The sequence below is a fragment of the Giraffa tippelskirchi genome, chromosome 3 (assembly GCF_054371585.1).
Source record: "Giraffa tippelskirchi isolate mGirTip1 chromosome 3, T2T-mGirTip1v1.2.pri, whole genome shotgun sequence".
Lineage (NCBI taxonomy): Eukaryota > Metazoa > Chordata > Mammalia > Artiodactyla > Giraffidae > Giraffa > Giraffa tippelskirchi.
Genome location: NC_137277.1, coordinates 109,435,106 through 109,447,938, shown reverse-complemented (window position 1 = coordinate 109,447,938; position 12,833 = coordinate 109,435,106). Strand labels below are relative to the sequence as shown.

Genomic DNA, 12,833 nt, shown 5'->3' with positions numbered 1-12,833 from the left:
CCCGGGTAGGTTAGATCTTCTGGAGAAGGAGATGGCAACCCACTCCAGTACTCTTGCCTGGAAAATCCATGGACTGAGGAGCCTGGTGGGCTACAGTCCATGGGGTCGCAAAGAGTCAGACACGACTGAGCGTTTTCACTTTCTTTCTTTCATTTTTAGAATTTCTGGGGGGGTTCTATTTTGAATAAAATTCCTATGATAATACCTAATGTTTCAAAATTAATAAAAGTGCAGCTATGATATATGCAATCAAAGTAGACAAAAATAAGCCAATCTGCAGAAAAATTAAAATCTTACCTTCATGACAACAGGTTTCTCAAAATTATAAACAGAATGGGCCTTTCTTTGAACAAACTTCTGAAATTCTGGACAGAAAGCAATGACATTGTTAGTTCCTTCAAATAAGCAGTGGAGTACGGTCAGAAAGAAACGACCAAATGAGTCATCTCACCATTATAAACCATTTGAAAATTAAAGGGCTCCTCTTCATAGATGTCATTTAAATGCTTCATTGCTATGATAAGACAGATTTCCAAGACTGACAGACCTATAGTAAAAGGGGAACAAACTATGAGGTATAGTTTTATGTACTGATTGAAATAAATCCTCCAAATAGGAGGATAATGCGAAAGGTTATGGCTTTGAGGGGTGGGGAGAGGCCAACACAGCACTCCTACGTTCAGATGTGTTATCAGCCACTATTATCTGAATAATCTTAAGCAAGTTATTCAACCTCCTTGAGCTTAGTTTTCATTTTTGTAAAATAAGGATCTTTCCAAACTTCTAGAGATTGTTATAAGGATTAGAGACAATACTATCAAGCACTTATCATATGGCCTACAGCAAACATGAACAAGAGCTGCAATTATAATTTAACTTTCAATCACATAAGGCCCTCGATTATTGATAATCTCTAACCCCTGGAAATTACATCTAATTTCTTTTTCTTGGAGGGGATAAAGTTCACTAGATTCTCCAAAGGGACAGTCAACACCCAATGGCTAAAAGCCAGTGCTCTTCAGTAACACTTGGTACATCGAGAATTGTATTTCCTATGCAGCAAGGCAGGTGGTGCATCAAGTTTCTTTCACTTTAAATGGGAGAAGTGAGTTAAAGGATGTATAGATATAAAAATATTCTGCATATAAAAACACTACACCAATGTTAATTGTAATTTCAAAAAGTATACCATTACATAAACTCAAACTTATTTTAAAAACTACTAATCAAGCAGGTTTCTCACCATGCACAATATTTCCTTTTGAGTCCATGCTACACAGCTGGTTTGCCTCCATCAGATCTGCTGCAGTTATAAATGGGTGTGACAGTGTTACACGATTTAAAGCAAGCATCTAGGGAAATGCAGATCAGAAAAAGAATTGCATATTTACATGGGCATTTTGGGGGATTTTATTGAACAAAACTTAATTTAGAGTTATGAAAGAGTAAATATTAATACTTGGGAAAGTAACTCTCAAATTTAGCTCTATTTAAGAGTCAGACATGACTGAGCGACTTCACTTTCACTTTTCCTGTTCATGCACTGGAGAAGGAAATGGCAACCCACTCCAGTATTCTTGCCTGGAGAATCCCAGGAATGGCGGAGCCTGGTGGGCTGCCGTCTACGGGGTCGCACAGAGTCAGACACGACTGAAGCGACTTAGCAGCAGCAGCAGCAGCAAATACAATATTTCAATTCATAAGCCACATAACTGTATAAATGTAAATAAAGCATTAAAAACTTCTTGCTGCTCTCTCGACCTCTTCCTATTTGCATATCTTGTTTGATTACAACTCCTCAAAAGAAAAAAAAACATTTTAAAAGGAATGAGGAGACCAAAAATAAGGAAGAATACTATTCAAAGCTCCAGAACAAAAAGGCAGAATTATGACTTTTATAAACTTTCTCACCACCCAATCAACCAATCCAGGTTAGTCTTATGTGACAGACAGAACTCAGCTACTTTGATGTTCAATTGTATTAAAAACAAAAAAACAAAAATAAAGTTATACCCAGAAACAACTCTCCTGGAAAGCAGGGAGCAAGTTGCTTTCATGTAGCAAGTTGTCTGCTTAACAACTAACAAAACTTCTGCATTTGAAGGTTTCTTTATTTGTAACTTTGATAACATCTAAATTTTTTAAAAAAAGTTTATTTTTCACTGAAATATAACTGACTCTGCATTTAGTTCATATAGATAAAATCAGCAGATAAAAATGCATATCTGATTAAATTTGAATTCCACATAAATAATGAGTAATTCCTTAGTCTAAGTATTATATATGTAATGTAATAGTTGGAACATTTACATCAGAAACTCCCTCCCTTTTTAAAAAAATTATTTTATATAAGTATAGTTGATATACAATGTTGGGTTGATATCGACTATACAAACTAATTCAGTTATACATACATATATTTTTCATATTCTTTTCCATTATGGTTTATCACAGGATATTGAATATAGTTCCCCCTGCTTATAGTACAATCTTGCTGTCTATCCATTCTACATATAATAGTTTACATCTGCAAATTCCGAACTCCCAACCTACCCCACTCTTGCCCTTGGCAGCCACAGATCTATTCTCTGTTTGCGAGTCTATTTCTGTCTCATAGATAGGTTCATTTGTGTCATATTTTAGATTCCACATGGAAGTGATAGCATATGATATTTGTCTTTCTTCCTAACTTAGTATGATAATCAATCTCCAGGTCCATCCATGTTGCTGCAAATGGCATTATTTCATTCTTTTTATTATGGCTAAATAGTATTCTGTGGAGAAGGCAATGGCACCCCACTCCAGTACTCTTGCCTGGAAAATCCCATGGACGGAGGAGCCTGGTAGGCTACAGTCCATGGGGTCGCTGCGAGTCGGACACAACTGAGCGACTTCACTTTCACTTTTCCCTTTCATGCACTGGAGAAGGAAATGGCAACCCACTCCAGTATTCTTGCCTGGAGAATCCCATGGATGGCGGAGCCTGGTGGGCTGCCGTCTATAGGGTCGCACAGAGTCGGACACGACTGAAGCGACTTAGCAGCAGCAGCAGCAGTATTCTGTAGTATGTACATACCACTTCTTCTTTACTCATTTATCTGTTGATGGTCATTTAGATTGTTTCCATGTGATGGCTACTGTGAATAGCGCTGTTATGACAATGTGTTTGTGTATATTTTTTTGAATTATAGTTTTGTCCAAACATATGCCCAGGAGTGAGATTACTGGATCATATGGCAACTCTATTTTTAGTTTCCTAAAGAACTTCCACACTATTTTCCATAGTAGGTAGAGCAATTTACATTTCCACCAACAGTGTAGGACTGTTCATTTTCTTCACACCTTGACCAGCATCTGTTATGTATAGAGTTTTTTATGATGGCCATTCTCATTGGTGTAAGGTGGTACCTCACTGTACTTTTGATTTGCATTTCTCTAATAATTAGTGAGTTTGAGCATCTTTTCATGTGCCTGTTTCCATCTGTATATCTTATTTGGAGTATTTATTTAGCTCTTCTGCCTGTTTTTCGATTGGGTTGGCTTTTTTGTTGTTATTAAGTTGTATGAGCTGTTTGTGTATTTTGGAAATTAAGCTCTTGTCTGTCGCACCATTTGCAAAATTTTGTCCCACTCTGCAGCTTGTCTTTTTGTTTATGGATTTCCTTTGCTGTACAACAGCTTGTAAGTTTGAGTAGGTTCCGTTTGTTTATTTTTGTTTTTATTTCTATTGCCTTGAACGCTCTCCCTTTTTTAACCAGGGCCCAGGGTCCTTAATTGAACAAAAGAGTTTGCTTCCCCTACTGGCAGGGACCCAGAAATGCAGTAGCTCCTTCCCTTTCTCTTACCTTTAGCTTTTATTATAAAATATTTTCGATATATAAATAGGCAAGAGAGTAATATAATGAATATCCATGACCACTTCCTCAGCTTACAAAATATAAACTTACAGAGTTGAAGCCCCTGTCTCTTGCCCTGGTGGGACTCTCTACTCTTCTCCAGGTAAAAAAAAATCATGCATGTCTTCATCCTTCTACTACATATCTTTGTATTCCTAGACAATACAGAGTAATTTTCAAGTTTTATATAAATATCATTTTGAACTTATGCAACACAGACACCATTGTCAGACATAAACTTTTCACACCCACCAAACTGGCAGAAAAAAAAGGTTTAATTGTAAAATTTAAATAGTACACCATTTCCCTAAATACTGGAGAGGTTAAATATCTTTGCAAATTATAAATCATGGGGGATTCTACACTGGTAGATAATCTTAGTTCATTCACTCATATTCACAATTTGCTCCTTTACTGATTACTGTAGAAGCTCTTTATATATTATGGACAGTGTTGATGATTACATGCATTGCATTTTCCCTATCCTAATCACTTCTTCTATGGTATCTTCCAGTGTCCAGACATTTAACAAAAAATTCAATGTAATTAACATTAACCATCTTTTCTCCTATGGCATGTAATTTGTGTAACTTCTCTAAGAAATCTTTCCCTACTTCAAGTATACAAACATATTTTTCTTCTAATCAAAAAAAGTTTTGTTTTTTATACATATATTTAGGTTTATCAATCTGAAATTAACTTTAGGCTATGCATTTGAGGGTATTTTTTCCCATGTGTATAACTCATGATTTTTTTTGAAAAATTACCAAACTATATTTAACCTCAATCTTTCTTTTTCTTTATAATTTCTACCAATTATAAAAGTTTTCTTAAACAAGAAAAATTAAAACAAAAATTGAGCCATCACCTTGAATTAAAAATATAATAGGAAACTAGCAAAACTATGTTTTTTCATGTTGACAATTTTGAGCCAGACATTTTTCTAGAATAAAAAGTATGCTGTGCTGTGCTTAGTCATTTAGTCATGTACGACTTTGTGACCCCATGGACTGTAGCCCGTCAGGCTCCTTTATCCATGGGAATCCTCCAGGCAAGGTTGCCACACCCTCCTCCAGGGTATCTTCCCAATCCAGGGACTGAAGCCAGGTCTCCCGCATTGCAAGTGGATTCTTTACTGATGGAGCCACCAGGGAAGCCCAAGAATACTGTAGTGGGTAGCCTGTCACTTCTCCATGAGAGGTATGTGTTTGTGTGTATATGTGTGTGTGTATCCTCCAAATACCATAAGTTAGTAAACATTGGTACCTACATTACTAAAGTCTCTATTTTAAAAATTCTTAGTCTCTGTAGTACCTCTGTGATAAAGACAGCTATTGCTGAAAATGGCAGTATGGTTTTGATAAATGGGAGGAGGATGTGCTAATCAGAGGGTAAGTACATAGGGAGGAAAATTCTCTCAAGTTTCCTAAGCAAAACCAGAAATGGAGAAGGAGAATCTGTAAAAAGAAAAAACAAAACCATGGCAGAACCATGTAAGAGTAAAGCAGGATAAGCCTGAAGCCAGAGAGACTTGGATTTGAGTCCTGGGTTTGTTATCTACTAGCTGTGTGACATGGGGTAAGTTATTTAACCTCAAAGAATATCAGTTTCCTCAAAGGTAAGACTAACACCCAAACATAAAAAAAAACACACCAAAAACAGTAACAACAAAAAAACAGGATTAATATAATGGTAAGATATAATGCTGGTAATAACTAGAGCAGGAAACGGCAACGCACTCCAGTATTCTTGTCTGGAGAATTTCATGGACAGAGGAGCCTGGTAGGCTATAGTCCATGGGGTCGCGCAGTCAGACATGACTGAGCGACTAACACACAAAGTAACTAGGTCACCTGACTTATGTGCTATTTAATAAGTGATACCCATTATTATTATAAAATGGAAGTGACCAAAAAGAAACTCATGAAACCAAAATTATTTTCTCTTTGAAAGGTATTTGCTATACCTTTCATAATAATGAATAAATAACTTTCTAGAAATATTAGTATAGTATCAAATACTCTTAGTGAAGGAAGTTTACTTTTCAGAACAATTAAGTACGCCTTTCTTGATACTGTTTAAAATTAAGATATAATTACATGGTGAAAGACCATGACCAGGTAGGATTTGTCCAGGCATGTAAAGCTAGTTCAACATTTGGATCCAAGATATTAGAAGGTGAGAAATAACACCATAATAAATATCTATGAAAAAAAATCAGGTCATGTTAAGTGATTTGCACATTTCATGCACTTAAGTGTGTGTACTCGATTTCCATTTACTCATTACAGTAAAAAAGATTTTGAAATGGCAAAAACAAAAAAATCAAGCAAGGTAGTTCAACATAACAAGCTAAACAAGAAAAGTCATATATCATGTTCACTGATACAAAATATAAACATTTTGCAAAATCCAACACAATCACAACAAACTCTCAGCAATTTAGGGATACATGGGAATTGCCATAACTTGACAAAAAACATGTATTAAAAACCTTCAGCTTATATCATATTTGATAGTAAAAGACTGAAAGCTTTTGCCCTAAGCTTGGCAATTATACACCCTCACCATTCTAATTCAACATAGTACAAGAAGTTCTAGCCACTGCAAAAAAGACAAGAAAAAGAAATATAACATATAAAAATTAGAAAGGTAATAAGAAAAACTATTTGCAGATGACATGATTATCTATATAGAAAATCTCAAGGAGTCTATTATATTAAAAAAAAATCTTAAGTAAATGAGTTCCGCAACATTGCAGAAAATAACATCAACACACAAAAAAATCACATTTCTATATACTAACAATGAGCATGTTAAAGCCAAAATTAAAAACAAAGTATTATTTACAAGTGTTTCAAAGGAAATCAAACACTTAAGTATACACTGAAAACATGCACAGGATCTGTGAGGTGAGAATTATAAAATGATGATGAAAGAAATCAAAGAATTAAATAAAAGAAGAGATGTACCATATTCAGGAACTGGAAGACCTAATGTAGTAGATATGTTAATTCTCCCAAAATTTATCAAGAGATTTAGCCAGTTCCCATCAGAACATAATTACCTGGTGAAAGAAAATGAGTGATAAAAATAAAATTAATACAAACCAGTAGCATGTGTAATGAACGCAGGTTTTTGCTGACATTAAAATGTTTCTGCAGCACTTCTCTCACACTTCTATCTTCTGAGAGACTCTAGAGGGAAAAAATCAAAACAGAATTAAGGAAGAATGCAGTTTAAAACCTAAATATAATATTGTGCCTCATGGGTTGGTGTACCTCATTAACTCTATCCAGTATTTATTCATTATTAAATAGGTGCTGGTCTTTTTGGGGAAAACAAAAAATCAAAAAAAAATTTCTACTATATTGATTTTCCCCTTATCCTCTTTCCTTTATGTTAATTCCAAAGACACAAAGATAAACATAACCCTTGCTACCATAAAATTTATTCAATCACAGTAGTGGGATGATCAAAATGTAGTAGTAAATGCAACAGAGAATAAGGGTTATTTGTTGTTGTTTACTCACTCAGTTGTGTCCTACTCTTTTCCAACCCCATGGACTGCAGCTTGCAAGGTTCCTCTATCCATGGGATTTACCAGGCAGAACTACTGGAGTGGGTTGCCATTTCCTTCTCCAGGAGATCTTCCCGATTCAGAGATTGAACCACTGGCTCCTGCACTGGCAGGCAGATTCTTCACCACTGAGCGACCAGAATTTCCACAGTTTATTGGATCCACACAGTCAAAGGCTTTAGCATAGTCAATAAAGCAGAAATAGATGTTTTTCTGGAACTCTTGCTTTTTCAATGATCCAGCAGACGTTGCAATTTGATCTCTGGTTCCTCTGCCTATTCTAAAACCAACTTGAACATCTGGAAGTTCACGGTTCATGTATTGCTGAAGCCTGGCTTGTATTTTGAGCATTACTTTACTAGCGTGTGAGATGAGTGCAATTGTGCGGTAGTTTAAGCATTCTTTGGCATTGCCTTTCTTTAGGATTGGAATGAAAACTTCCAGTCCTATGGCCACTGCTAAGTTTTCCAAATTTGCTGACATATTGAATATAGCACTTTCACAGCATCATCTTTCAGGATTTGAAATAGCTCAACTGGAATCCCATCACCTCCACTAGCTTTGTTCGTAGTGATGCTTCCTAAGGCCCGCTTGACTTCACATTCTAGGATGTCTGGCTCTAGGTGATTGATCACACCATGCTGATTATCTGGGTCGTGAAGATCTTTTTTGTACAGTTCTTCTGTGTATTCTTGCCACCTCTTCTTAATATCTTTTGCTTCTGTTAGGTCCATACAATTTCTGTCCTTTATTGAGCCCATCTTTGCATGAAATGTTCCCTTGGTATCTCTAATTTTCTTGAAGAGATCTCTAGTCTTTCCCATTCTACTGCTTTCCTCTATTTCTTTGAATTGTTCACTGAGGAAGGCTTTCTTATCTCTCCTTGCTATTCTTTGGAAATCTACATTCAAATGGATATATCTTTCCTTTTCTCCTTTGCTTTTGGCTTCCTGTCTTTTCACAGCTATTTGTAAGGCCTCCTCAGATAGCCATTTTGCTTTTTTGCATTTCTTTTTCTTGGGGATGGTCTTGATCCCTGTCTCCTGTACAAGGCACGAACCTCCATCCATAGTTCATCAGGCACTCTGTCTATCAGATCTAGTCCCTTAAATCTACTTCTCACTTCCACTGTATAATCATAAGGGATTTGATTTAGGTCATACCTGAATGGTCTAGTGGTTTTCTCCACTTTCTTCAATTTAAGTCTGAATTTGGCAATAAGGAGTTCATGATGTGAGCCACAGTCAGCTCCTGGTCTTGTTTTTGCTGACTGTATAGAGCTTCTCCATCTTTGGCTGCAAAGAATATAATCAATCTGATATTGGTGTTGGCCATCTGGTGATGTCCACATGTAGAGTCTTCTCTTGTGTTGTTGGAAGAGGGTGTTTGCTATGACTCGTGTGTTCTCTTGGCAAAACTCTATTAGCCTTTGCCCTGCTTCATTCTGTACTCCAAGGCCAAATTTGCCTGTTACTTCAGGTGACTGGACTAAGCCTTTGACTGCGTGGATCACAATAAACTGCAGAAAATTCTTAAAGAGATGGGAATAACCCAACCACCTGACCTGCCTCTTGAGAAACCTGTATGCAGGTCAGGAAGCAACAGTTAGAACTGGACATGGAACAACAGACTGGTTCCAAATAGGGAAAGGAGTACATCAAGGCTGTATATTATCACCGTGCTTATTTAACTTATATTCAGAGTACATCATGAGAAACGCTGGGCTGGAAGAAACACAAGCTGGAATCAAGACTGCAGGGAGAAATATCAATAATGTCAGATATGTAGCTGACACACCCTTATGGCAGAAAGTGAAGAACTAAAGAGCCTCTTGATGAAAATGAAAGAGGAGAGTGAAAAAGCTGGCTTAAAGCTCAACATTCAGAAAACTAAGATCATGGCATCTGGTCCCATCATTTCATGGGAAATAGATGGGGAAACCGTGGAAACAGTGGCTGACTTTATTTTTGGGGGGCTCCAAAATCACTGCAGATGGTGACTCCAGCCATGAAATGAAAACACGCTTACTCCTTGGAAGGAAAGTTATGACCAACCTAGACAGCATATTAAAAAGCAAAGACATTACTTTCTCAACAAAGACCCATCTAGCCAAAGCTATGGTTTTTTCCAGCAGTCATGTATGGATGTGAGAGTTGGACTATAAAGAAAGCTGAGCGCCGAAGAATTGATGCTTTTGAACGGTGGTGTTGGAGAAGACTCTTGAGAGTCCCTTGGACTGCAAGGAGATCCAACTAGTCATCCTAAAGGAGATCAGTCCTGAATATTCATTGGAAGGACTGATGCTGAAGCTGAAACTCCAATACTTTGGTCACCTGATGCAAAGAGCTGACTCACTGGAAAAGACCCTGATGCTGGGCAAGATTGAGGGCAGGAGGAGAAGGGGATGCCATAGGATGAGATGGTTGGATGGCATCACTGACTCAATGGACATCGGTTTGGGTGAAGTCCGGGAGTTGGTGATGGACAGGGAGGCCTGGCGTGCTGCGGTTCATGGGGTTGCAAAGAGTCAGACACGACTGAGCGACTGAAGTGAACTGAACTGAGCCACCAGAGAAGCAAGCATTCAAAAACAAGGTAAAGTATTACAAAGAATGCTTAAAATGCATGAGGTAATACAGGCTACAAAGAAGATAGAGCATTAAAATTATAGGGAACAACATGAGCACTGTAGGGAGACTGTGGCATATGGTCAGAAGCATAGTCACAACATCCTGAGGTTCAGTTACTGGCAGAGTGATTGTATGGAAAGACAAAGGCAGCAAAGCTTAATTGGAGATAACTGCAATTCTCCATATAAGATACAAAATGAGTCTGAATTAGCACAGTGGTGTGAAGACAAGAAAGAAAAACATTTATAGAAGACACATTGATGGAGAATCTACTGGTGAGAAGTAGAGATGAAGGGTTGGAGAGGGGATAGAAAAAAAATGAAAAGATGAAACTATAGGGAATAGAATGTCTGAGGAAGAGTGAAGAGGGAGATGTAGTCAGAAGTGAAACTTGCATTACTGATATGATACAGGGTGCTCAGGGCTGGTGCACCACTGGGATGACCCAGAGGGATGGGATGGGAGGGAGGTGGGAGGGGGGTTCTGGAAGGGGAACACATGTGCACCCATGGTGGATTCATGTCAATGTATGGCAAAACCAATACAATATTGTAAAGTAAAAAAACAGATAAATAAATTTTTAAAAAAGAAAAAAATAAAACAATTTTCAAAAAAAAAAAAGTTAATGGAAAAGAAGGAGCAAAGTAAGGAATTGAGAAAGATGTTGAACATGTGAACAGAATCCAAGGGAGAGCAATAAAACCACGGGAAGAAAACAAGAGGGACACACTTCAAGAGGGAAGTGGTAATAAAACTATATACTTTGTATAACTAAATTAAGATATATTTTGAAAGGTTGATGGCTTCAGAAATTTAGAGATCAATAGGGCCATTTGAAAAAGCACTACCTAAATATAAACTTAATATATCAACTTTATAAGTTACTTGGTAAGAGTCCAATTTTAGAAGGACTACAGTTAATTTCCAAAAGTTTTTTTTAATTTGTATTGCTTTATTATTTTACGCTTATCTGGTGTACTTCCAAAGGGTATTTGGCCCTGTTTATACAGCAACAGCAAGCCCTTTAAGAGAGAAAGAAAAGACTAAAAACAGTAAATAAGGATCAATGAACTGTGAGGTTCATTTGGCACCGAAGAAAAGATTAGATGGAAGAACAGTAAATTCAGAGTTGGCAGAGACAAAAAAGGCTTGGCTAAGATTGATAAAATTTTTCAAAAATCATCTGCAAGGAATAAGAATTCTTTAACAACAATAACAAAAAAAAGCACAGAAAACTAAGTATACTGTATTTTCTAGAGTTAAAACTGTATGTTTCTACTTCCCACTGGAAGAAGACCCAGATTCAGGAATAAATTCCAGTCTAATGGGATGAAGTTTTATGCTCTCAGTAAATATACTATCCTAGTTATTATAGTCCCCAACCCTTGCTACTCTTTTTATCTTTACCTTATTCATGGAAGCTGTCGAGTCCCTTTTCACCAATTAGTACAGGAGTAGCAGTTACAGAAACAACTTGTTAACATGTTTACTGCAGTGTGCTTCACAGGCAGTTTCTCAGGAGAATGTTATAGGGGAACAGCAATGTTATATAGGAACAGCAGGATTCATGCTGCTCCAGGGACAACTTACTGGCAGCAGTATAGGTACCAAGTCTCCTAGTTAGTTCCTGTTAAACATTCTCACCTCCTGTTAACTGAAAGGTTAAGAGAGCACAGTATCTTTCTTGAACTTAGCTATAGCACTTTGTGGGAACTTCCTTGAAGAGAATTAGCCATGGTCCTTTTAAGATGCTTTTACACGGAGATTTTTCTTACACTGTCTTGCTGAGATGGTGTTTATCCTGCTTACTTACACATTTGCATAGGGCTAAAACAAACATTCAAGTTGGTAGGATGTCTAGGTTAAGCCTATCATGAAGATATTTCTTGGATGTGATTCCACGGTGACTTGTTAGCTATACCTTTGCTTTTTGTTTAAGCCTGGAATTAGAAAAAACTTGCTGGATAGTCAGCACTGAGAGAAAGGATAGCTCCTTCAATGCAAAACCCCATTTTCAGGCAAGACCTCTGGCCATGGTGCTGACATTTTAATTTTTTTCTTCAACTGAAGCTCATTTATTAGCATATTCCAAATGATATTGGCAAAAAGGGACTAGATAGCTTCCCTGAATAAGATAAAGACTAAAAACAGTAACAACGGATTGGGGACTATAATAACTAGGATAGTGTATTTAGTTCAACCCATTCAGTTCAGTTCAGTAGCTCAGTCGTGTCCGACTCTTTGCGACCCCATTAACTGGAGCACACCAGGCTTCCCTGTCCATCACCAACTACTGGAGTTACAAAAACTCATGTCCATTGAGTCAATGATGTCATCCAACCATCCCATCCTCTGTCATCCCCTTCTCCTCCTGACTTTAATCTTTCTCAGCATCAGGGTCTTTTCCAATGAGTCAGTTCTTTGCATCAGGTGGCCAAAGTATTGGAGTTTCAGCTTCAACATCAGTCCTTCCAATGAATATTCAAGACTGATTTCTTTTAGGATGGACCGGTTGGATCTCCTTGCAGTCCAAGGGACTCTCAAGAGTCTTCTCCAACACCACAGTTCAAAAGCATCAATTCTTCGGTGCTCAGCTTTCTTTATAGTCCAACTTTCACATCCGTACATGACTACTGGAAAAACCATAGCTTTGACTAGATGGATCTTGGTTGGCAAAGTAAAGCCTCTGCTTTTTAATATGCTGTCTAGGTTGGTCATAACTTTTCT

At 37.3% G+C, this 12,833-nt stretch overlaps 1 protein-coding gene across 9 annotated transcripts in view; it reads right to left on the bottom strand.

Moving 5' to 3' along the window:
• Window positions 1-12,833, bottom strand: part of ORC4 (origin recognition complex subunit 4) — a 100,112-nt gene that overhangs the window by 7,428 nt on the left and 79,851 nt on the right. For all 9 annotated transcript variants that reach the window (XM_081580551.1, XM_081580553.1, XM_081580555.1 and 6 more), the window contains 4 exons: window positions 7,007-7,093; window positions 1,244-1,352; window positions 452-547; window positions 298-365 (listed from right to left, as the gene is read on the bottom strand). In XM_081580551.1, coding sequence (XP_081436677.1) covers window positions 298-365; window positions 452-547; window positions 1,244-1,352; window positions 7,007-7,093 — 360 coding nt within the window. The remainder of the gene's footprint in view (window positions 1-297; window positions 366-451; window positions 548-1,243; window positions 1,353-7,006; window positions 7,094-12,833) is intronic.